Source organism: Lynx canadensis, chromosome D1, assembly GCF_007474595.2.
Source record: "Lynx canadensis isolate LIC74 chromosome D1, mLynCan4.pri.v2, whole genome shotgun sequence".
NCBI classification, from domain to species: domain Eukaryota; kingdom Metazoa; phylum Chordata; class Mammalia; order Carnivora; family Felidae; genus Lynx; species Lynx canadensis.
In genome coordinates this window covers 8,814,551-8,841,630 of record NC_044312.2, presented here as the reverse complement: position 1 = coordinate 8,841,630, position 27,080 = coordinate 8,814,551, and the positions used below count along the sequence as shown (strand labels likewise).

The window sequence follows — 27,080 nt, the reverse complement described above, 5'->3', positions numbered from 1 at the left end:
GGCCGCGGCGCGGACTGCCGGTCGCCGCCGCAATCGCCTGCAGCCCGCGGTGGTGAGCGCAGCGGCGGTGCATGGCCCCGACGGGAGGCGCGCCGCCTGCACTCGGAGCCCGGCTCCCAGCCTGAGCGCCGCAGCCGCCTCGGGCCCGCGCGTCCTCGCTCTGGCCGCCGTCCCGAGGACATGACCGCGTAGCCTCCTCCTGGGCTGGGCTCTGCGGGAAAGTCTTCTTCATGGAAGCGATGTCCCCCCAGCAGGAGACTCTAGGGGGGCAGCCGGGGCGCTCCTCTTCTCTGACAGGAGTGTCTCGGATCGCGGGAGGCCCCGGCACCAAGAAGGTGAGGACGTTGAGCGGCGCCCCCCGCCCGCCGCCGCCGCCGCCGCCCCACTCCCCGCGCGCGCCCTCCGCGCCGCCACCGCCGCGCGCGAGCCGACCGCCTCGGGGTTTTAACGCTCGAGGCTCGCGGCCCGCTGCGTGTGTCCCGGGACGTTCCCGCCTTCCCCGCCCTCACGGCGCCGCCGTCTCCCAAGTCACCCCGAGACCCCCGGGCCCTCAGCGTCTAGAGTCGTAATCCCTCCCGGAGCGGCCCCGCAGCCTCCCTCCCCGCGTCCGTCCGCCGCGGGGTTGGCGGCCCGGCTGCTCTTTCAGTCGGGGCGCGCGGGCCGGCTTTGGGGCACCGCCTGTCCCCCGTCCACCGCCCCCCCCCCGAAACCCCCCGGCCACTCACCGCCAGCAGACGGGTCAGCTTCGAGTCGTCAGGGCCCGCGCTGAGGAAGGTAGGAGGGCGGGCTGCGGCGCTCAGCCCCTCACCTGGACGCTGAGGCGCGGCCGCTGCGCGGGTTTTTGTGGGTGTTTTTGGAGGGGGGGGGTCGGTTCCTGCGCCCCGCGCGGAGCTTCCGCCACGACTCCGGGTCCGTGGAGTGGTTGGTGGTCAGACCCGCAGGTATGGTTGGGATGCTAACGGTCTGCAAAGCGGGGACACGGTGGTTTGGGTCGGCCTGGAACCGGACTGGGTGGGGCCGGAGGGCTGCGGGGAGGGTCGTGGGGGCCGGGCACAGGGGCCTTCGTCCTGCGGGTTCCCCGGGCAGCGGCGGGGCCGGAGTGGGGCCCGGGCGTGGGCGTGGAGCGGCGCGGGGGTGCCCCGCCAGAGCCGGGAGGGGACGCGGGCGACAACTTGTAGCGTTCCGCTCCCGTGCACCCGGCCGCTATGCTGCGTGCCGGTACCGACCCGGCCGGGCGTCTTGGAAAGGTCCCCGGAGCAAGTGCACGTGGCCTCGAGCCCCCGGCCTCTGCTGCAAGGCTCTCCGGGGACTGGATTTGGGGGTGTCTGGCAGCAGCCCTCGCCCTCCTCTCCTCCCCCCTCCCAGGACCTCCTGGTATTTGGCCTTTTATTGCCCTGTGTCTCGGTGGTGCCCTCCCAGCTTCTGTGGAAACACATGGGGATTAGAGGAGATCGCCGAACTCTTCCCAGAGAAATGCCTGGAGGCACTGCATTTATATTAGAGCCTGGAGGGGCTGCTCAGGCCTTCCTTTGGTGCGGATCTCACAGCCTTTCCTGAGTCTGCCCAGCAGGGTCCTGGGTTGGCTGAAGGTCAGTTGAGGAGAGCAGAGGTGGTGCCCCGGAGTATTGAAGGGAATGGGAGCTGCCAAGGACGTTGACCGTGTCGCGGAGCCACCTAGGAGTGCCCATGAACTTGGTGATTTATGTATGGGCTGTAGGGCTGGCCAGCCTGTGATGTATTGAGGCTATGGTTTGTCCTTGTCGCTCTTCCCCTTGCGAGATGAGACACAGGGATAGCGTGTGTGTGTGTGTGTGTGTGTGTGTGTGTGTGTGTGTGTGTGTGTGTGAGAGAGAGAGAGAGAGAGAGAGAGAGAGGGAATTTACCAGGCTAGCGCCACATTCAGGAAGGTAAATGAATGTTCAAAGTAATTGACACAGATTTTAAAGCCTTTTTTTTTTATTCTTGCAAACTTAAGGAATTGGGAAAATTCGAAGATTTATATTCCTGGACAGTTGTCTTCTTTTTTTTACTAAGGGAAATTAAGCATACTGGCAAAGAGCTTTGGAGTAGCTTGATCATTTATCAAGTAGTACTTGTTGAAGAAATGAAAGGTTGCCTCCAGTCTTAAGCCATTGTCCTTAAGATGCTGTCCTTCATTATACATCATAATGGGTTGTCACATTACCAGCAGTTTTTTTTTTCTTTTCTTTTTCTTTATTAACTTAAAGGAAATAGATTTTGCTAACCTGGTCATTCTACAGCTTTTTACTCCCTTTGGGGCAGAAATGAGGTTGAAGAACTGTTTTATTTTGCATTTCATATTTTTTTCCAGAAAAGTGCATCTCTGCATATTTTAAATAGTAACAGGCATGCCTTGATTTCAGACCTCCATGTTAGCAATAGAAAGGAATAATAATAATAAACATTTCCAAAATGTAGCTCATAGAATCATTGCCATTTATACTGTTGTGGACTCCAGTCTTCATGTAACCCAAATATCCAACAGATTGATCTTTTTTATGTTTCATCTTGCCTTTTTGGTGTTTGGTAGTTTTAGTGAGTCACAAGACTTCTAAAAAAGTCTACCCTGCGGTTGTAGTGTTAATTTCCAAGGCTTGGATCAATGTTGTTTAAATTGACAGTTACAATCAACATTATAAAACATTAACTAGAAAAAGAAATGGTAGCAGGTTAGTAATGATAAGTACAGTTTTGTAGTACTTCTTTTTCTCTATTTCATACATGTATATGTATTTTGGGTAGTAATGTAAAATGTGTTTTTTTCTAATTGGCCAAAATTTTTAAAGACAAGTTTATTGGCCAAATCACTGTGGGGAATCAGTTCACCTGGCTTTTCTTTCTAGTTCTATTGCTCTTTTAATGATCTTGAGGAAATCACTTGTTTCGTTGTCCTCATTTGTGAAATGGAAATCAAAAGGGTAATGGTGCAGAAACTGCTTTGAAAAGCATATAAATGGAAATTGTATCCATTATTCTATGAAAATAAGGTGATCTTGAATAAGAGAACAAACAAAACAATAGCATCTTGCAAGCTAGTCATCCTGAGAGACTTTTAATCCAGTGTACTGCCATTGCCTAAAATATGGCTCACATTCCCAGAAATTAACTGTCAAGAAGGCAGTTTCATACAATGTGGTGAAATTTGGAGTGTGTTGACCTAGGTTCAAGTCTCTACTGTGTTGGTACTATCTTTCTGACCTAGGAAAATTACTTAAACTTAACCATCAGTTTCTTATTTATAAAATGAAAATAACAATAGTTAGTACCTATCTTCTCAAGATTGGGAATATTAAATGTCAAATTGAGTGAATATTGTCATATAATAAGCATTCAGTATTAGCCCTAATTGAAGTTTCTCCCAAATTTGTAGTATACTGTGTGACACTTGTTTAAGCCAAAATCTCGGATTCATTTTTGACTCCTCTCATTTCCTTACTCTACAGCAACCTTCAGAAAGGCCAGTCAACTATTACTTCAAAGCGTTATCTTTAATTTCTCCACCCCACATCTACTGCTGCCGCTGTCGTCCAAGCCAAACCACCACCATCTCTCCCTTCTACCTTTGCAGAAACTCCCTAACCTTATCTAACATCTTTCTTGTTCTTCCCTGGCCCCATTTCCACTTAGCAGCGCCAGGACTTTAAAAACATAAATTGTATTGCTCACTTGTTTAAAGTTCGTAGTGGCTTTCCATCATATTTAGAATGAAATTCAGACTCCTTTTCTTAGCTTTCTCTATTTCTCCCACCTTATCTACCTTTTCTATCTTGTGTATTCTCCAGCCACGTGGATCTTCTTTTTGACACATCAGACCTTCATATTCATTCCTCTTCATTACCTCTGCTTCTGCCACAGGTCTTTGCAATATTGACTTCCTCATGTTGTTCACGTGTTAGGTCCTAGAAGCCTGTTCTGACTGCCTAAGTGGAAGTTCCCTCTCAGTCATTCTGTGTACCTTCTGTTGTTGTTGTTCTGCTTTTTTTTGTTTGTTTTTTTAGTGTTTATTTTTGAGAGGGGGAGGGGCAGAATGAGAGAGGGAGACAGAATCTGAAGCAGGCCCTGGGCTCTGCACAGAGCCTGACGTGAAGCGCGAACTCATGGACCACGAAATCATGACCTGAGCTTAAGTCAGAAGCTTAACTGACTGAGCCACCCAGGCACCCCTCTACCTTCTGTTTTATTGTCATCTTAGCATTCATCCTTACCTATTTGCTTACTTACTTCTTGTTATGTTACCTGATCCCTTCACCAGATTGTGAAAACCATGAGAATAAGGCTCTTACTTGTGTCGTTCAAGGCTGCCTCTCCATTGCTTAGGACAGTGCTACATATCAGGTACTCAATAAACATTAGTTGGTTTATGTACGACAATGAACAGGACAGATACGGCCCCTGTGTTCAGAGTTTTTTATGTAGACCAGAGTCAGCAAACCTTTTCTTTTTAACGTTTATTTATTTTTGAGACAGAGAGAGACAAAGCATGAACGGGGGAGGGTCAGAGAGAGGGAGACACAGAATCTGAAACAGGCTCCAGGCTCTGAGCTGTCAGCACAGAGCCCGATGTGGGGCTCGAACTCACAGACCGTGAGATCATGACCTGGGCCGATGTCGGCCGCTCAACCGACTGAGCCACCCAGGCGCCCCCTCCAGCAAACCTTTTCTTAAGGGGCCAGATAGTAAATAATATAGGTTTGTAGACCGTAAGATATCTGTTACAGCCATCCACGTTGCTGTTATAGCAGATAAAGCTGTCATAGACAGTATGTAGTTGAGTGGGCATAACTGTGTTCCAGTAAAGCTCTACTTAGAAAAACAAGTGGTTGGGTCCCTGGTGTATAGTTTGCTGACCCCTGGCTTAGATCATTGCTGTTGATTTTTTCATTGACCCCTGGCTTAGATCATTGCTGTTCAATTTTCTGTGCTGATGAAACTGCTCTTGATCTACGATGTCCAGTTTGATAGCCACCAGCTACATGTGACTGTTGAGCACTTGAAATGTGCCTAGTACAACTGAAGAACTAAAAAAATTTTAATGGCTTCACTGAGCTATAATTGACATACAATAAACTGTACGCATTTAAAGCATATAAATCCATAACCTTTGACATATGTGTATACTTGTGAAACCACCACCGCAGTCAAGATAATGAACATATTTATCATCCCCTAACATCTGTGCCCCTTTCTAATTCCTTAGTTTCCTCCCCATTTCTAGCAACCATTGGTCTGTTTTCTGTCAATACAGATTAATTTTCATTTTCAGTAATTGTATATAAATGAAATCATACTATGTATTTTTTTTTGGTGTGGCTTCTTTAATTCAATATAATTATTTGAAGATTCATCCATGTTTTTGCACATGTAAGTAGTTCACTTCATTGCTGAGTAGTATTCCATCATGTGGAGAAACCAGTTTGTTTATCCCTTTACCTATTTAATAGATAATTTGGGTTGTTTCCACATTTTGACTATTACAAATAAAGTTGCTATGAACATTCATGTACAAGTCTTTGTATGGACCTACGCTTTCATTTCCTTTGAGTAAACACTTAGAGGTTGAATGGCTGCATCATATTTTAGGTGTATGTTTAACTTTTTAAGAAACTGTCAGATTGTTTTCCAAAGTGGTTTTACATTCCCACCAACAGTGTATAAGAGTCTAATTTCTCCACATGTTTACCTACACTTAATTATCTTTTTGATTATAGTCATCTTAGAAGGTATAATGTAGTATTTCACTATGGTTCTGGTTTTCATTTCCCTAATGACCCATGTTGAGCATCTTTTTATGTGCTTGCTTGTCATCCATGTGTTCTTGTTAGTGAAGGGTCTATTCAAATATTTTGCCTAATTTTAGTTGGATTTTCAGTTTTCATGTTATTGAGTTTTGAGAGTTATTTGTGTATTCTAGACTCAAGTTCTTTATCAGATATGTGATTTATAAATGCTTTTTTCCTGTCCTGCGGCTGGTCATTTTATTCTTTTAACAGTGTCTTTCAAGGAACTGAGTTCTCAATTTTGATGAAACCCAAATTTGTCATTTTCTTTAATTTTACTTAATTATGATTTATTTGAATTTAAATTCAAGTTGCCACATGAGTCTAGTGGATAATATACTGGAAAGCACAGGTTGAGAGGAAGAGACAAAAACAACAATAATAACAAATAAATGGTGATGACTGTTATTTAAAACAACAAATGCAATGCCAATTTAGACAAACATGGATGTGCAGCTAGGCCACTCTAGAATTAAGGTTTCAGGGAAAGCCTCTTTTAAGTGAGGCTTTACTCTTTTATGAGTGGAAACGAGATGCTGTAAAAAGATTTCAAAAAGTGGGAGCAATTATTTAAAGATCCTGAAGCAGGAAAGAGTCTGATGCATTTCAGGAGCCAGTCTGTAGATGCTGTATAAGAAGCTACTCTCTTTATTTTAATAGCCACATTTATTATTTTAACCTGAAGCAGAATTTCTTACCTGGTTTATCCACCTTTATTCACTAGTCAGATAATTTGATTACTTCTAGAAAGCAAGGATTTTCTGTCACTTAGGCTCTTCAGAAGATACACAATAGAATTGTATAGTAATTTCTAAAAGTATGGTTCTAAAAGATAATAGAAACATATATGTGTGTGTGTGTGTGTGTATTTATATATATATATATATATATATATATATATATATATATTGCTTCTGGATAATGAATTCTCGATAAAACTGTATAAATCTTCTGGGTAATGTATCTTTGAAGATATCTACATTTGGGATAGAGCAGTTTTTATGAAATGAAATGGAAGCACATATTAGAATAATTTTGGTTAGGGATCACTTGTGTCATACTCAAGCACCCTCTTGGGTTTCATGTGTTAATTGAAAACTTCTTAAATAAGACGGGTGTTGGGGTACAGAAGACAGACTTACAGGCGCAGAAAGTCAGTCAAAGCAATAGGATTTTAAAATAGCTCCAACATTTTAAAATGTGGCAGCTGTTGTTGTACACTTCATTCTGTCTTTTCTTTCTGCATTCTCTGGGTCCAGATCTGTTTATAGCAGCTCATGGTAGAACACCCACGAGAGCCAACTTTGGCCATGTGTATGTGTCTTATGCTGGGGTTTGAATGAAACATCTTGGTGAGTAAGCTTTAGTTTTACTCTGTAATACTGAGAAAATATTGTATTTGTGGTTAAACCAGGATCCTACTGAATCCTTTTCCGGTGTTATTCACAAAGTGAATTTCATAAAATCCGGTACATGAAGTGGTTTTGGCTGAGAGGAGTCTGGAAGTATCAAGATCTGAATTAGATTAATGAAAAATGGCCTCTGTTATCACTGGTGTGAACTCTGAACTTGTGAATGTACTTTGTTTCTTTGTCTGTAAAATGGTGGTGATAATCCATGTCTTGTATATCTCAAGGTTGTTTCTTATGGGTCAAAAGAAGAAAATATTTTCTGCACTTTTGAGAAAACTCACGAAGCCAATTAGTATCTTTTAGCAGGTGGAAGGACGGGTAAAGCAATAAAAAGAGTTTTATTTCATTGAATTTAATACAAGAATATTTACATGCAAATGAGTGAATGCTGTCTTATTGGGCTCAGGCTGCCATAACAAAATGCCATAAATTGGGTAGTTTAAACATCAGACATTGATTTCTTACAGTTCTGGAGGCTCCGAATTCCCATGAACTCAGTGTCGGCCGATTCAGTTCCTGGTGAGAGTTTACTTTTGGCTTGTGATTGGCCATCTTCTTTCTGTGTCTTCATGGGAAGGGTTGGGGGAATCAGGGAAAGGAAGAGAGAGGAGGATGGAACTAGTTACTTCTGGTCTCTTCTTATAAGGGCACTAATTTCATCACAGCGGCCTCACTTTCATGACCTCCTTTAAACCTAATCACCTCCCAAAAACCCCACCTCCTAATACCATCACAATGGGAATTAGGGCTTCAACATCTGAATTTGAGGGGGACACGGGCATTCAGTCCGTAACACTGTCTTTCAAAGGGGTCACCCTTGAAGGTCATAAATGTCAAATAAGATGGAAACTTGAGCAGAAAGATAAGAATTTAATGTTTATAATGTATGGGATAGTAAAAATTTTAAAACCTCTTTATGTGAATGCCTAACTATATATAATACACATCAATGATATGAGGTAAGAATTATTAACCTATTTCTGCAGAAGAAGGAGCTGAGCTCTGCCAAGGCTACATGTAGTAAGCAGCAAAGCTGAAATTGGAACCAGATCTTCCAACTCTATTTCTCTTCCTAACTAGATTATAGGTGCTGTTGTTGTTATTTATAACATTAGATGTAGGAGAGAGTAGATCTGAATTCTATGTAACCAGCTGAGAAAAGCACATTTGAGAGGTTTTTATCCTGAGAGGTAATTTCATTCTTTAGGGAGCAGAGTCTGTCTCCAGTGCTGCCCTTAGGTAAACGTTAGGTAAATGCATTAGTCAGGGTTCTCCAAAGAAGCAGACCAATAAAAGTCCCATGATCTGCCATCTGTAAGCAAAAGACCCAGAAAAGTGTAGTTTAATTCACCACTGTCTTTTCCTGAGTCAAGAGGAGGTGAGATGTCCCAGCTTAACAGTGAGGCAGTAAAAAAGGGGCACATTTCTCCTTCCTCCACTCTTTGTTCCATGAAGGCCCTCCAGAGATTGAATGGTGCCCACTCAGTGTGGCGAAGGCAGTGTGCTTTATTGAATCCAATGAGATAAATGGTGATCTCATCCAGAAATAGTTCACAGACATACCTAGAAATGTTTAATCTGGGAATCTGTGGACAGTCAAGTTAACTGATAAAGTAAATCATCACAATAAATATGAACCAATAGTGACAATCAGTGCTACAGTCATTGGTCTGATTACGTTGGAAATGTGTAATTTTTATGCCTTGGTAGCTGTCATTTTCAGAAGTTTTATTTAAGGCACTTGTTGTACTTCCGGAGTTCCTCAGCCAGGCCTATTTGCCACGGTGATCTATCAGTCTTGCTTGCTGTTGGAAAGCTTGGCATATTCCCCAAACTTCTAGAACTGCAGTTCCAAGTTATGTGTGGGTGCAATGAATTCTGTGCCTCAGATGATTCCACTATGGACAGTAACATGTTTGGGAAACCCAGTTGAAACTCTCTCAATTCAGAAAACATTTTATATCCTGAATCTTTTTTTAAATGTTTATTTAACTTTGAGAGAGAGGGAGCACATGTTAGTAGGGAAGGGGCATAGTGAGAGGAGAGAGAGAGCATGTGTATGGGTAAGGGAGAGAGAGAATCCCAACCAGGCTCCACGCTATCAGCACAGAGCCCGATGCCGGGCGCCATCCCACAGACTGTGGGATCATGATCAAATCCAATGAGTCAAAATCAAGAGTGAGACTCTGAACCTACTGACTCACCCAGGAGCCCCTTATGTCCTGAATCTTGAGTATAGGAAGACATTACATATGCTTCCTGGTTATTCCATTTCATACGCTTCCTATAACTATGCTTCTATAGTTATTTTTATTTAAAATGTGAGCACAATATTGCAATTTAACATGGCAAAAGAAAAATTATTTTTTTTCTGAATCTAACATTCATATGTTAGCACAGAATAAATTATGTTTTTATGGAATAAAACTTAGGACGATCTTATTTTTACACATTGATATAAAAAGTAATTACCAATTTAGGGGTGCCTGGGTGGCTCCATCGGTTGAGCGGCTAACTTCAGCCCAGGTCATGATCTCGTGGTCCGTGAGTTCAAGCCCTGCTTCGGGCTCTGTGCTGACAGCTCAGAGCCTGGAGCCTGTTTCGGATTCTGTGTCTCCCTCTCTCTCTGACCCTCCCCCGTTCATGCTCTGTCTCTCTCTGTCTCAAAAATAAATAAACATTAAAAAAAATTATAAAAAAAAAAAAAGAAAAAGAAAAAAAGTAATTACCAATTTAAAGTAAAATAGCCAATCTGGAGAGTTGCAACTTAATGGACTTGAGTATTCACAAGTCACAGATACCTAAATAGTGCAGTTGTTGCTTTCAGTAGTGAAGTGAAGATTGTTGTGAAGCAGTTTCTCACTGTCCGTTTTGTCCCGGGTCTGGTTTGGTGGAATGTGTGTGGACAGAAGGTGGAACATGTTCCGTGGACCAGGAGAGGTGAGACGGCTGATGGCGCCTGCAGAAAATGGGACTTGAGTAACCGAGGTGTCTGAATTCCTTCATAGTTCTTATCTTGCCTCCAGGACTTGGTGGCTGTGCTTCGCAAAGTAAAGATATCTTCTGCCTTAAAGGACCACGTAACAACATAACAAAAATATGTGATTATACAGCTTTCCTTCCTGGGAGTTATCCGTAGCTGAAAATGTACTAGATTTCAATTTAAATTGCCACTAACGTGTTATAAACTACAGTGTCACAAAAATAAGTGGGTATATAGCATCAGGGTTATGTATGTACATGTATACACACACTCGTGTACATAGTGCTTTGAAGAAATGTATGTACATCACATTACTGTGATCTGTTGGAGTTTCATGACTCATGCCTCTCATGTCTCCAGAGCATTTAGCAAAAACCTCTGCTACAGGGTGAATGTTTGTGCCCTTTCTCCAAATTCATGTTGAAGGCTAACCCCCAGGATTAGATGCCGGGGCCTTTGGGAGATAATTAGGTTAGATGAGGTCACAAGGGCAGAACCCTCATGATGGGATTAGTGCCCGACTAAGAGACCAGAGAGCTTGCTCTTGCTCTCTCTGTGTGTTTCTCTGTCTCCCCATATGAGGTGACAGCTAGAAGACAGCCTTCTACAAATGAGAGAGAGAGGGTCTTCACCAAGAACTGAATCTGCTGGTACCTTGACCTTGGACTTCCCAGCCTCCAAAACTATGAGAAATCGGTCTGTTGTTCAGACCACCAGGTCTATGTTATTTTGTTATAGTATCCTGAACATCCTGCCTCTAAGATAAACTTTTGTTGAGAGGAACGTCTGCTCTCCCGTTCTTCCTGTTGGTATCTCAAGTGTTCTAGATCACAGGGACTCTGCAGATGCCGGTGTGTGCAGAAAGCCTGCGGGGTGAATGCTCCGTTTGGTAGTAGCAACTGCAGCGGTTTTTCTGAAGCAACCTTGGATGGGGGTGGGGTTCAGCCTTTGTTTACTTATGAAGACTTGGCTACAGTGTGGGAGGCTGGAAAGGGAGCAGAGGAAGCTGCCCCCTGTCAGCCACCAATAATGGGGCTTGCAGGCAACAGGGCCCAGTTTATTTTATAATTTTGTTTCAGTCTGATTTTCCTTATCTAGGACAAGTTTAGATTAGAAACATCCGACCAGCAGCAGAAATAGGCCTGTCAGCGCTGTATGTCAGCGCTGTGCTGGGCAGCCTTGACCTAATTTTGACGGACAGCTGTCACATGGCACAACTGAAAGGTAACACCTATTTCTGGATGTTTGGTCACTTGTGTAGGGACTCTGAAAATGGAACATATGTGTGCCCACATCAGCTCACATTTCAGAGATCTGGAAAACCCAGCTGCTCTGTGGCCTTTTGCCTTCCTTGTTTACCTGGGTCCTAATTTACACCTAGGAGAGTGTCTGTATTTTCTCTTCCACCCCTGCATTCGTCTTCTTGAACCTCAGCTTTGGCAATAGTCATTACCTGGTTATTCTCTGTCTGAATCTAGATAGACCTGGGCCTGTTTTCTATTCTCATTTTATACATTCTTGGTTTTTTTGTTTTGTTTTGTTTTTTACTATGATGGTTTTTGGACTTGATTACTATACTCTTCCCCTGTGCATGAGAAAAGTCAGAGGAGGCTGTAATGGTAGAGCCAACCATTAGAGCTGTGTGAGATACACTCAGCCCCTTAGCCTCTGGGCAGGTAGATGGGTACCAGGGCAGCCGTAGAACCTCTTTGTTTACCATAGTGTGCCATGGATGTGTAAATAATATCACATTGTATGGGCCATGATGTGTATGATGTATGGAAAAGATGCAGTGAAGCCCTGCCTTGTAAGGGGTTATGAGGGAGAGGGCATTGGTGTTTGACCCTGTCTACTCCAGGATGCTCCCGAAAGGGAATGCGTCGGACCGGAGGTTGAAACTGGTGACTTTGCCACAAAAGAATGTCCAGCCAACTTCAGGGCCCTCACTGATACTCCAGAAGCCCTAAGGGTCCGGTGGAGGCAGAGGAACAAAGAATGATGTGTAAAGGGAGTCCTACCATCCTCATATTTATGTATGTAGAGTACGTATGCACTCTAAAGCACTCCTCTATATGTTACACTGTCACATCTCAGTGCTTTCCAATCAGAGGTCTCGCACATATAATCTTGTTCTGTTCTTTGTGGTAGGTGGAACAGTTATGTCATCTTACAGAGAGGACTCAGAGGTTAAGTGCTAGAAACAGGGTGCAGAATTTAGGTCCATTGCCTCCTAACTCAGAGCCCATTCTTCTACATTACATAGATTCTCATGTTTATTGTTTTATTTCAAAGTGGTTGTCTCCTAGAAAGAAGAAATGTAGCCAAAAGTAAAAACATTACTTAATCTCTGAAAAGAGCTTCTATTGTACAGCAGTCTACCGTGATGACATTTGTTTTAATCAAATGCTCACATTGATTCTGGATAGGATGATTATGAGTGAATAGAAGGTCATTCACATCACAGACCAAACTGCCAGTAGTGAGAAGCTTCAGCTCACCCAGCGGTCAAAACATGGTTGTAATACTAGGACCTAGAAGCAAGGCAGAAGGTTAAAATTAATGTTCTTGTTTCCTTGCAGAGCCAGTGTCTTTGAGGTATGTCTCCACAAATTAAAAGCTGTGTGTTGGGAAGACCAGAAAGAAACTGTTTATTGCTTGCAAAATTGTACAGACCATTCACAAAAGGATTAGCTTTGTCAAATTCGAATAAGCTAATTTGTAAACTTGATTTTGTTTTTCTAGCCTTGAAACTTAAATTCTTTAAAAGCTTTCCTCAAAGCCTTTGTTTTGATGCTATGGTCATTTTAAATGTTTGAAAGCGACTTCACATTTGACTTAAATTCAGTGGAAATGCTTGGATTTTTTTTGTTATAAAAGTGACTGTCACAGAGGAAAGTATGAAAACTTGCAGTTTATCTGACTTAAATCTTTCATCCTGCTCCTTTCTTTTGAAAGGCATTCTTTTCCTATAATCTCTGTGAGAACTAAGGATGACCAGATTCGGAGTGATTTAGAGGTCCAAAACTCATACGGTATCTCTTGGTTGATACGAAGTTAAACTTCAAGTGAGGGACTACATGCAGGTTTTTATGTAAACAGTGTTTTCTGAGTTGTTGAAAATAAAAGAACAGAACTTTTTTTCTTCAGTTACCTGTTTACAATTTCATTTTCCTGCATAGACATGCTTGTATTACCACCTTGAACTCTCATACAGGCAGTGTTAAGTTGCTGACTTCAGATACTGCTACTGAAATTTTACTGCATGAAAATAGTGAGTACGACTAGGGCGCCATGGAGAGGAGGGGAGAGGAGGGGGAGGGAGGGCCGGTGGCAAACCCCAGTAGACAGGTGGGCATACTCCTCAGATCTCTGAGGAATTCAAATGGAGAGCCACTCAAACAGTTGGTACAAAAACATGTTGAACAAAATGCAAACAATTTTCATTTTCTTATATGCTACTACAGATGATTCTTATACAAATAAAGAAAATTATGGCTCTTGGTTGTGAACCAGTTTGCTAGGATGGAACCCAGTGTTTTAGTAGTTTGGTATTTAGCTCTTTTTTTTTTCTTTTTCATAGTTTTATTGAGCTATAATTCACATACCACACAGTTCACTCATTTAAAGTATATGATTCAGTGGCTTTTAGTCTATTGCAAGAATTGTGTATCCATTGTTACAGTCAGTTTCAGGACATTTTCATTACCCCAAAAAGGAACACCACACCCCTTCATCATCACATCCCAGTCACCTTACATCCCCAAACTCTGGGCAACCACTAATCTACTTTAAGTATGTAGATTTGTTTATTCTGGATTTTTCATATAAATGGGGTCATATGATATGTGGTCCTTTGGGACCTGACTTTTAATTAGCATAATGTTTTTAAGATTCATTCATGTTGTTACACATGTCAGTACATCTTTTATTGCCAAGTAATATTCCATTATATGGATATACCACATCACGTTTATTCATTCATCAGTTGATGGACACTGGGGTTATTTCCACTTTTTAACCATTATAAATGATGCTGCTGTGAAGATTCATGTGCACGTTTTGTGTGGATTTGTTTTCATTTTCTTGAGTATGTACCTGGAGGAATAGCAGGATCATATGGTAACTCTGTGTTTAACCATTTGCAGAACCTCTGAACTATTTTCCAGAGTGATGGCACCATTTTACATTCCCACCAGCATTTTATGAGAGTTCAATTTATCCACATCTTCAGTAGCACTTCTTATGTCTTTTTTATTACAGCCATCCTAATGAGTATAAAATGATAGTTCATAGTTTTGATTTGCTTTTTCCTGATGGCTTATGATGTTGAGCATCTTCTCATATACTTATAGGCCATTTGTGTATCTTCTTTGGAGAACTGCCCATTCATATTGTTTGCCCATTGTAAAATTGGAGTATTTATCTTTATTGAATTGTGGCAATTCAGTAACAATTCTTTATATACAAATCCTTTGTCAAATTTTCTTCCATTCTGTGGGTTTTCTTTTCACTTCCTTAACAATGTCCTTTGAAGCACAGAAGTTTTTAATCTTGACAGTGTCCAAGTTATCTGTTCTTTTTCTTTTGTTGTTTGTGCTTTCGGTGTCATATCTAAGAAACCACTGCCCAATCCATAGTCACAAATATTTCTGCCCATGTGTCTTTCTAAAATTTTTTTACAATTTCAGCTCTTTTAGATCTTTGATCCATTTTGAGTTAATTTTTATGTATGGTATGAGGTAAGATCCAACTTAATTCTTTTGCATGTGCATAGCCAGGTGTCTTTGTACCTTTTGTTGGCAGGTAATTAACTTTAATCAGCAGATGTTTACCATGTAGCTCAAAGAGGTACGTCAACAACACTATGTCAAAAGATGTAGTTTGTGTTGTATAAGGATGGCTCATAACTATACAGCTCACAGCAAATGCTTACATTTGCTTAATGATAGCATTCCAGCAGAGCCCCTTAAAGGTTTATTTGTTTTAATGCGAGTGTGTATTCAGGGATAGCGATATAGGTATGGAGAATAGTAGGTTTTAAAATTCATATAAAGCTTTCATTTATTGAGTGCATACTTTGTGCCAGGCTTTGTAATAGGCTTGGGGAATGCAGAGATAGACCTACCACAGAGCAGAATTTCAGTAAATAATTGTTGAAGGACAGGAAAAAGTTGGGAAGAGGTTATAATCCCTACCCTCTAGAAAGTGGCAGAAAGATAAATAGTGTAACACGAGATGCCATAACTGAGGTGCAGTATGTGAAGCAAGATAGGAACACAGAGAATTGAACACATAGTGAATCCAACTGAGATGGAAAGCAACTTGTAGATTAGCTGCTAATGTTGTGCATTATTGAAATACCAAAAAAATGAATTGCAGGCATTTGGTTCTTATTTTCAATTATGGTCTCTATTTCACTTTTGGCAGAATGGATTTTTCCCTTTTTTACTAAATATAACTGCAGAGGAGACAGCTTAGGAAACCAAAGATCTAATTACTTTCTTGTGTTCATGTTATATTTCCCTAATTGCTGTTAGTAAAAAGAGGCATTTTTAAAATTTAATTGCATTTCTTCCCTTTTACAATTTCTCACAAGGTCCTCTTTATCTTTCCCAATTAGAGGTGGAGGGGTAAATAAATGCTACTTCATGTTTGTTTGTTTTTTAGCTCATACAAAATTCTTGTTTAGTTTTTTGGGCTCTTGAATACTAGGTAAATGGTACACTATCAATAAAATCATTCCCAAAAGATTAATGCAGTTTATTTTTTAACCTAATATGTATTTTATATTTTAAAAAGATTACCTTTTTATTTTTATTTGTTTATTTTTAAATGTTTATTTGTTTTTGAGACAGAGAAAGAGCATGAATGGAGGAGGGTCAGAGAGAGGGAGACAGAATCTGAAGCAGGCTCCAGGCTCCGAGCTGTCAGCACAAAGCCCGATGCGGGGCCCGAACTCCCAGGCTGTGAGATCATGACCTGAGCCAAAGTCGGATGCTTAACCGACTGAGCCACCCAGGCGCCCCAAAAGATTACCTTTTTACAATACTCACTTTCAGAATGACATCCAGTATTTATGAGGTCATCTAGATAGGAACATCAAACACGTGGGCATTCTGAAAAATCATGTTGTAAATTGTGATTTTTAAGCTAACAACAAAAAGCACTGTCTTAAACCTACCCTGTTTTCTGTGAGGCAAAGAATCATAGTTTTTCCTGTCATTGAACAACTGAAATTTGTTGATGTTGGGCAAGTATAGCTTCAACCTGTCCTGACAAGTTTGCACTGTAATCTATTTGTAAAGGAATCAGTAGTCTCATTCTATTTCCATGCGTTGTCTTTCACGCAGTTGTTATAAACAAAAAGAAAATCCAGGTCTTTATTGCCTGAGAACAGAGTCTCTGATAGATAAGTGAATTTGTTTCGAAGTCACCATTGGCCCTTTGTTTTGCTACACTTTTGAGCCAAAGAAAAAGATCTGTGTATGTTTAACTAATTGATACCTAAATCTATCTATTAAGCTCATATTGGCCATTCTTAAGATTTTTAATTACTTACAAGAGGAATGAATCCTGTGAATCTTAAATTGGCAAATGTGATGTTTATTTCCATGCATATCCAAGGTAAATCGTTGGTGGACACTTAACATGAGAATATCAAAAATAGAAGGGACCTAAGAACCTATGTAGTCCAGATTTTCTGATTTTCTGGATTGGGAAATGAAATGCCCAGAGGAGTGACTGAATTGCCTTGGATGTTGGATTTCTCAATAGCGGTAGAGTGAGTCTCACTACAAACAATTGGATCTCAAAAATAATACTTTTCCCGTGGTTTGATCACACTCTGTGCATGTGAATCCAATAGATGAGGTGGACACACTCTGCATTGGACTCCTCATACATCTGACAATTTTATGACTAAGAAAACACAGTATAATTAGTGTGTGTATGAATGGTCCTCTACATTAAGTCTCCATGAAAAACTCCTATTTTAAAAGCACAGAAGAAAATTTGTCACCCTTCTTTGACTATTCGTTCTCATGTTTAGCAGCCATCACTCTCAGGAAGATTTCCTTATTGCAGAAGGTTTTAAATTTGGGGTCTGTGAATCCCCAAGGAATCCATTTTATGTGGGTTGCTGAACCCCTTGAAAAATTGTGTGCAGAACTTAATTCACAGCTTTTGTAAATTCCTCAAAGAACCACTACCCAAGACCAACCTGGATTTCTTTTTGCTTTATCTTCCTTGGATGATGCTTTCTATCCTCTGTATTATGACTGCATTAATTTGGAGATTATTACTGTTTACAAATGAAGAATTTCAGGTCATTTTAGCCTTTCTCACAGATTCTTCTTCCCCCCACATTTTAAATCATATTTATGGCTGTCTTTTGAATCCTTTCCAAATTCTCTGTAAACCTGAAAGGCAAGGAGCTCAGAATGAGAAATCGTTTATTAATGAAGATTTTGTTAGGAGCTTGGATCTGAGGACAGTGGTGTCAGAGGGTTAGGGGCCTCAGAAGTAAGTCTGCTGAGATAAATACAGGAATGTGGTTCCCACTAAGGTAGACTAGGCAGACCCTAAGGTCAAAACGGAGGATAAGGAGCCCAGGTAAAACTTAAAGGATTGGGCACATTTCAAAGTTTGAAGCATGGTAAATAGATACTGAATAAAGGGAGTCAGGAAGATTGGGAGTATAAATCTAGCCCAGACCTAAAGGTGAAACAGAATCCTGTGGAAAATCTGCATGTGAACAGATTGCTACCTTTCTTAGTAAAATCAACTAGTCTTTTACTGTTGAGACTCTTCACATCAGGACAGGCCACTGGACCTTGTGGCACAAATACTTGTCTCCCAGATTTTCCTTCTTCCTGCCACCTCTGCGGTCACACTGGCCTCGGAATGGTGGATTCAGGAGAGTTAGGTTCCCAAGAGATGTGAGTATGGAAACAGTGGGATGGGGCTTACAGCTTAAGATAGAAAGTAGGTTATCAGAATCACAGACTTTTCTGGGAACCTAATGAAAATCGTGGGCTTTCTCTCCAGAAGGAAGGCACTATATACATACTGTGTAAAAAAGAAAATTAAACAGTTTAACCCTCCCTGAAACCCATTCATGGTTAGTAACTTCTGATTGAGAAGAATGGTATTCTATATTTCTTACCCATTTGTTTCCTGTCCTTTACCTTTATTCATGGTTTATTATTTCAGTTGCTATCTGAGCCATATTAAGGAGGATTCAGCATAGAGTTTCCACATGTGAACCAAAAGATTAATGGGGGGCGATCGACAACACTGAGGCATGACACTGGTGACAACAGTAACTGGGGAGAGATCCTGGGACATGGTGAATTTGGGGGATAAGAATTGTATCCCCGTCTCACTGGATTATTCTTCCTGTGTTCCTAGGCTAGGATCTAGGTTTTATTTTACTAGCTAAGAAGTAGTTCCTTTATGAATAATGTAATGAGGTACTGCCACTGAGCCAGTTACGTTTTCTATGGTTCCTGTTGGAGCATACCCAGATCCCAGGATGGCTGGCCTGGGTCCTCCAGCAGTCGGTGAGCCCTCTGGCCAGGACGGGGTGGGGAACAGAAGAGTGTCCACAGCCTGTGCCTTGCTTATGGCTCGTTATGACTCTGTTGGTGATTTTACTCATCCGTATCTGGCAGCATGCCCTCTGACTCTATCTAGACTTGTTAAATATAAAAGACTGAATTTAGAGAGTACTTATCTGAATAATCCAAGTTGAGTAAATCCCCATTTACCATGAATTTTAGGTCCTTGAAACAGAGTACTTGAATTATCCAGTTAATCCTATGTTTATATACCACTTAGAAAAGAAAAAAGTGTTCTTTTGGTTTTTTTTTAAGTTCCAGCAAAAAAAAAAAATCTGTGTGGAAGAAGGGAGTCCCAGATGTGTAAATATTTAAATTTAAAGGTCTGTGAGATGTGTAAGAATCTAGTCTCTTTTGCTTTAATTTTTTTTTTTCCTCCCTTTACTTGACCTTTTCAAATCCTGATTCCCCTTGAAGCCCAGTTTGGGGCCTACCCTGCCTGTGAAATAGAGATAGTGGAGCCTACCTACTCAGATGACATTTAGGGGTATAAATGAGATAATCCAGTCCTGCCTTTAGCACAGGGCCAGGTACATAATAAGTAATATTGTTAGCTGCAATTGATGATAATGGTTATGATCAAATACTCTGATCAACATTTAACCTCCTTATTCTCCATTCATAAAAAATATTTACTGCCTGTTCCACTTCTTGACACGTACTATTCTAGTTTAGATGTGATTATCTCTGTAATGAGACTGCAAACTCTTGGAGAGGCAAGGATCGGCACGACAAAATTTGCTGAATTGGTTTGAAAGTTGGCATTTACTTGCTTTAGAAGTCACGCGGTCTTCATTTTGATTTTTTTTTTTCTCAACAGAAAATGAAAACACTAGCAGAAAGGAGGAGGAGTGCGCCATCTCTTATCCTGGATAAAGCCCTACAAAAAAGGCCCAGTACCAAGTAAGTAAATAGCTTTGTAGTACACATTTGGCAAGTGCTACGTTTTTCTTTTTTTTTTTTTTCAACGTATGGGGTTTTTTGTTTTTTATCAGCACCAGAATTCTCTGTTTAATAATAGAAAATATGACTTCTGTTCTGATATTATTTAAGAAGGGCTGTATTTTATGTGAATCATAAAGCCTTTTAGAGCTGGTCTGTGATCAGATGCAAGAATCTCACAGCACATAGTACACAAATGTGCAGGCCTCCGCGTATTGGTAAAGTTTATTTATAGAAACAAGTAGCGATCAGAATACTAAAAGATGAGTTATTTTAATCACCATATATCTTTGGTAACACACGAACTTTAGCTTATTTTTTATAATAAGGTGATGCTTGTGCATGGGCATAAGGTAAATTTTTACCAATTTTAGATATGAAGAAAGATAACCCAAGTTGAGATTATAAAAAACGGAATGCTGATTTCTTGTGTGCATTATTAAATTAATTAGTGAATTAATCAACAGAATTTGAAGTGGAAAAACAGGCTAATTAGCTGTTGCAAGGGCCATTTCACCTACTGAGGCTAAATACCGTTTCAATAGACATTTTAAGAAAGTCTTTAATAAGGTGTAGAAATTGAATGAATATTGCATCATTAACTTATTCGTTAATCTTTAAATGGCATTTTAACCAGGAGTTTTTATGTTCAAAGGAATCCTGTGATGATTTCCTCTAATCTGTGAATCCTTTTACATAAAGTGAAGTCCTTATCCCCTTTACTTAAAGTGAGGGTATATCTGGTATTTCTGTGAATGATGTGCTAATTTAACATAAAATCTGTATGGAGGCATGAATTTTTTTCAGTGCCAAAAAGAAATTATATAACCAAATCCCAATTAGTGAAAATTTCAAAATACTTCAGTCTCTCTCTTAGGACTCATCATGTTCTCAGACTCAGGCAGCTCCTCAGCCTGCCACCAGAAGACACACGCTTTAGTCGTTGGGTTGATCAGGAAATGAAAATAACTTTTAATAGATGCCTAATCAAAACTTAAGTAGGAAGATGTTCTTCTTCCAAATAAATAATATATTTCAGTGCCATTTGTAAATGACTTTTGGATTATTTTCATTAATGTATCTCTGCATTAGTATGGAAAAAAGGGAATGGTAATATTTTCAGTTTGACCCTGATTACCTAGAAAACTTAGGAGAAAGTATTTTTTTAGGGGAAGTAGAGAGAAGAGACAGAATTATTAGTACAACTGTGTATATGGATATACTCTACATGTAAAAATAGCTTTATTATCTACTTTTAAAAATACAGATAAAAAAAAGTTTTAGGTATAATTTCTTACTGGAAGCTTCTGGGATAGATGTATCCCAGGCTTTTCAATTACAAGTAGCCCTTATATCAGAGAATCTTCAGCCCAAGATCAGGGGTCAATAGTGGCCCACTTATCCCCTAGGCCAGTGTGAGAACCTATAATATTTATGCCATGTAGATATTTCAAGTTCATGTATACCAGTGATTCTCAGTGGGGTGGCACTAACTTCTAGGGGGCATTTTGGAATTTTGTGGAGCATTTGAGTTTGTCTCAGTGATTTAGTGGACCATGGCCAGAGATGGGAGACATCCTGTAATGCACAGGGCATCCTAATATAAAAGAATTGTGTGGTTCCTACATAGCCTTGAATATCACATGTATGGCATTTTTGTGAAGGGCACTAGAAAACTTTATATGATTGTCCATGCCTGTAACCTAACTCTACTTTATATACAAAATATTTTTACATATTTTTATCTGTTTCAATAAACACTAAATTTTCCAGAAATGCCACGATTTTGCATATCAAAGATAGTTGTACTTTATATTGTTTGGAACCATTTCAGAAAATCATGTGACTTTACTTCATTTTCCTATATTTGTTGTATGTCATAGTTTCTTATCATCCAGCTTCTCTTAAATTTAAATATATTAAATGTAAGTAGTGTAAGCATATGACTACTTCATTGTATTTTAGTATAGTCATGCCAGGACATACGCATATTGAAATACATAATTTATTATTAATTACTTTTATTTCATTTTCTTTTATGTTGCTGTTAGGGTATTTTGATGATATTTTTTGAAATTCTGTTAAACATCTGTGAATTTCTTTTCAGGATAGAAAAGGAGGAACTAAAATGAATATATATGTGTAGACTTTAATATAACAAAGGGGAATTGGGTCTAATAGGGTTGAGAACTGACAGAGATGAAGTGCCAGGCTAGAGAAAATGGTAACACTTACCCACTTTATGGGACTGTGTTTAGTTAGAGAACCAATATGATAGTACACAGCCATGCCTTTCCCCATTCCTGTCTTCCCATCACCTCTGCAATAACTGGTGCTTACATTAGAGCCAGTTCCCAAATTTATGCCTGAGATAGCGAAATATGATGGGTTTGTGTTAAAATAGCCACAGGAAAAAAGTTTATTGGAGTTGAAGCTGTACGTGTTTTAGTCTTCAGTTTGTCTCCTATGAGTTTCTCTAGGACAGTAAAGTGAGTGCACAGAGCCGGGGAGGAGGGCCTTCTCCCATCTTATAGAAATAATGCTTCTCCTCTGTGCAGTGTTGGGCGGTTAATGTGTATGAAAAGAAAACTGTTGGGTGTTGAATGTGTACAGAGTATTTGTAGGTAATGAAATCTCCAGATTGGAAAGAATCATAAAGGTCATCTGGTCTGGTGGTTTCCAGAGCTTTCTAAGTTAATGTTCTGCAGAGGTACCCAAGCAGCTGCATAATTGTCAGAAACTCTTCATGGCTGATTCTGATACACTCTCGAAGGAAAACCACTATGGCAAGCTACAAAAAAAAAAAATCCTTTTTCCCCCCCAAAAGAATGCTTTTAAAAAATGAATATTGAAACTGAATTTTAAGAAAGTACAGAATTGCAATAAGTACTTCTTATAAAACAAACAATGTGGACATTATAAAACAACAAAGTCCCTACAGGCTCCTCAGGAGTAACCACTATTAATCACTTGTTTGTCCCTCTAAACCCTTGTCTATGCAAATGTGATTAGAATGTTTATTTGCTTCCTTACTGTTTAAATTCCCACTTTAACATAATTATATAAGTTCTTTTCATTTTCAAGTCTTCAGGGTTTTTTTGTGGTTAGAGACCAAATCCTGTTATACCAACCATTTGAGAAAGCCTTTGAATTTTGTCCACCTATATATAATGTATGTTCTTGAAAAGTTACATGAATCAGACTATTAACGAACTTGCTATTTTAAAGAAATCCTATAGTGAATTGTTTTGTAAAGTGAATCATTTCTTTTTCCAAAGTTGTTAAAAATAACTCACTTTCATAATTCAAGAATTTTGCTTTTCTATCAGACCCAGAAAACATGAAAAACTTCTAAAGTCCAAGCTGAGAGCACACCTGTTTCAAGTAGAACTTTGTACAACAGAATTCTAGTACCTAAAAAGAATCTTTACTATTTCTTTACCTGTAATATCATGGGAGTTAACTTGTTAAAGAATAGAGTACTTTAGCATTTCATATTTCTTGGATGAAATACAATCATCATAACATTGCATATTTCTTGAATTATACCCTTACTTGATTTTGGCTTCGTGATAGAACCTTGATGTTTCTTCTTGTGACTTCCTGATAAGGTGTTGCTTAGTAATTAATGATGATAAGGTTTTTATCCAAAGTTTAGCACACATCTACAGGGGATTTAAAAGAATCCCTTCCCTTAACAGCTGTTGCACCTCAATTTTTATTGAATTTAGTGAACAAGAGCTAGGTTTAAAAGAGAGGGAAGACTTAGGTTGGTTGGTGAGTTAACTGTATTTATGTGTTAAACAATTTTATATCCAGAGTTCATGGATCAGCACATCCAGTACAGAAGGAGAGGTGGTTTATAGATTGTAACTTTTCTTTTTTGTATGTGGATACCATTCAGGTCAGCTGGAGGTGATTTCTCTAAGTAATTATTTTATTATGTGGCATAGCGGATGACAGACCTCTTTCACACTGAGGTTAGTGGTTTGCCAGCATGGCTGCATTTACCTATTCTTATTCTCAAACATCACATTGTTCAGTTCTGTGTTTAAGGACAACCTCACCTCATGCAGTAGACGTCCTTGGTAGGACACTAGGCACCTAATTTGAGGGCTTAGTTTCATTAAATGTAAAATGACAGTGTCGAACTTATTATCCAATAAAACCCTTCTAATTCTATAGCTACGTAATTATGATTTGTGAAATTCAGTAAATCAACAGATCTCCTTATGCATGCTCTGAACTCTGATCATTCTGAACTATAGCCACTTTTCCTAAACTCACTCTACTCTACCGCTGGCTCAGGTGTCACCTCCTTCTGGCACTCCTCTAACCCATCATAAATAACGTTCATGCTTCCGGAGCTCCTTGTGTTTCTTGTAATCCTAAGCACTCATGCCACTGCATTGGCATCACCATTTATGTCATGTTCCCTTTAATGTCCGTGCCTTTGATTGATAAAATAATGCTTTGTACATACCTGGTGTTCATTTATTATTGTTGGATGATTGGTGAAAGAACAAGTGATTCCCATTTCCAAACCAAAATAGGAATTTAGTAAGTAAGCATAGTAGTTTCTGACTTTGCTGCCCTCCTTTCAGTATCCAATACCTAAGAGACCTTCCTTGTTTATTGGCATGATTTGTGAAATTCTGGCTAAGGAGAAAGGTAGGTTCCTTTTGACGAAATGATTCTGAGTTATTGTTAGGAGGTTATATCGTGCAGCAGAATACCTCAAGAACTCACGTATGTGGTCTGGAAATACCACATGAATAGCTTGTGGTATTTCTTCATCCTTTACTTGGGTACACTCAAGTCCTCCAGACTTTCCCTCCAGAAATTCACTCGTTTGGATAGGTACCCAACCCACCTTGTAGAAGTTACACAAAAATATACCCACCCACTTTTGTTTTAAGTTACAATCTGTTAGCACTTTTAAGTTCATATTCACCTATCTCCTCACCTCCAAATTAATTTATGTGTGGTTCGCAGGACTTTGTGCTCTGTACTTTATATGTTACCTTTAAGCGTCCGCTCAGTGCTGCTGAGAGGAGAGGCCACGCCAGGCAAGCACGGTGGGTGGTGAGGCAGGAAGTGCTTGGGCTTTGGCTCTCCACCCTGAGTTTCTGTGTGACCTTGGAATAATCACCTAATCTCTGAGACTCCATGTTTTCCTCTGTAAAATCTGAATCTCATGCTTGGAATATGGAATGTGAAAATTCTCAGAAGATTGACTTAGTTATTATTATTAGTTGCCTCTTTCCTTCCCTCAGACACTTTTCATTTTTCAAGCTTTAAACCTCCTGACTCATCCAGAAAACTCAAGTTTGTTAATGAAAAGCATCAACTTTATCTTCAAAGCATTGTATAACCAGGAGCAAATCATTGAGCCTGGCTTATTGTATAGTGGAAATTGAGTCAAAGACTTGCCCTAAGTCACACAGTTTATTATAGCTTTAGAGACGGGACTGGAACCCCAGTCCCCCTGGTCTTCATGGTATATTCTTTGCATTACGTAAACAAAAGTGTCTAAAAGCATGGATTCTGGAGCCAAATTGGCAGTTTTAAATCCCGATACTGGTCCTGACTAGCTGTGTGATCTTGGTAGGTTTATAAATCAGAGATAATAACAAAATCTATCTCATAAGGTTGTACGGAAGACTAAATAGGTCTTTGCATGTAAATTTCTTTGTTTTTAATTTTTTAATATTTATTTTATTTTTGAGAGAGACAGACAGACAGAGAGACAGAATCTGAAACAGGCCCCAGACTCTGAGCTGTCAGCACAGAGTCCGACGTGGGTTTCAAACCCACAAACCGTGAGATCGTGACCTGGGCCAAAGCCGGATACTTAACTGACCGAGCCACCCAGGCACCCCACATGTAAATTTCTTAATGTAATTGCTAACACATAGTCAGTGCTATATGTACGAAGGCTATTATTATTGTTACTAGTAGTAGTAACAATAGTAACAACAGAAATAGAAGTACATAATCCTCATAGAAAGACTCTTTGAGGAGCATAACAGATTAGAAATAAAAAGGATGAAAGATGCCATATAAAAGCCAGCTAGACTCTAATACTAAATTCATTTTAGCAAGACAGTTCTATTTCTAGGTCTGGCCTGAAGCATGGTTAGCTCAGAACATTTTGGATTTATTCTTGTTAGACCCTGACAACTCTTGATATCTCTGTAGGCAGAAGTTTGAAGTACACCTAGAATGATTCTGGAAAATAAGGCCCTGAAACATGGAAGATTTACCTGGTTTGCTCAGTTCCTCAAGGCAGAGTCTCTAGGAGATCCATATGTGCCAAAGCTATGAGTCAAGGGAAGGCACAGGTAGAATTGGCTAGTTTGGAATAAGGATGCTAGGGTGACAGAGCCATATCAGAGGGCATTGGAGAACTAGGAAAGCAGCTGTTTGCTAACTGGCTTCTGCTTCCTTTTGGTCAATTCACTCCTGTCGTGCGTAACTACACACACACACACACACACACACACACACACACACACGCCAACGTTGCCTTACTTAGGCTATCCCCATTGTGTTCTACAAGTTTCTCATCATCCCATTTCCTTGTTTCTCTGTTATGTTAGCATTATAATTTTAACACTAGTCTAAAGTCGATGATAACTTATCATACCTTCACATGCAAGGAGTATATTTATATTCTGGAGTAGTTTTCTGAGGACTGTGATCAAATCTACTCTCACAATATGAAAACCACTTCTACCTGTGATGGTTTAATGTGAACTTTCCAGATACAGTAACTGGAATGAATTGAATGACCTTATGAAGGCCATTCTCATGCTGCACACCCTAAGATAGTTGTGCTAGCACTTTGATATAATTTGATGGAAAGGTCAGTTTGAAAGAGAAGTTACTAGATTTTCTTTTGGAATTCTGCAAACCTTCTACACCTAGGTACAATTTCTTGGTACGAGACTTTGAAATAAAAATTTGAATTTTAGAGGAATTTTGAAAAATTTTTAATACTTTTACAAAATTATACTAAGCTATATAGACATGCTATCTTAGAAAAAAAGCCTGTGCCAAATACTATCCATTGTGCTGCCTGGCATTATATGCCAGTTGGCTCTACATAAGGCCTGTTCTTACAGTTTTGGACAATACATCCTTGGGTTTTAATTGAGAGACCCGTAGATAATTCAAGGTATATGATCAGAAGAACAAAGTAGAAGTTTAATACATGAAGATTGCCAGTGGCCTGCAAGATCTCTGTTTCCTTATGAGGAATATTTTCCAAAACTGTAAAATTCAACTGTAAAGGAAAGAGACAGCTATTGCTTTATAAAGTGGC

General features: G+C 39.9%; 1 protein-coding gene across 1 annotated transcript in view; it reads left to right on the top strand.

Annotated features, from left to right (window-relative positions):
- Positions 1 to 209: 209 nt before the first annotated feature.
- Positions 210 to 27,080, top strand: part of ARHGAP20 (Rho GTPase activating protein 20) — a 127,412-nt gene continuing 100,541 nt past the window's right edge. The window contains exons 1-2 of the mRNA XM_030333172.1: positions 210 to 335; positions 19,632 to 19,714. Coding sequence (XP_030189032.1) covers positions 231 to 335; positions 19,632 to 19,714 — 188 coding nt within the window. The 5' untranslated portion in view covers positions 210 to 230. The remainder of the gene's footprint in view (positions 336 to 19,631; positions 19,715 to 27,080) is intronic.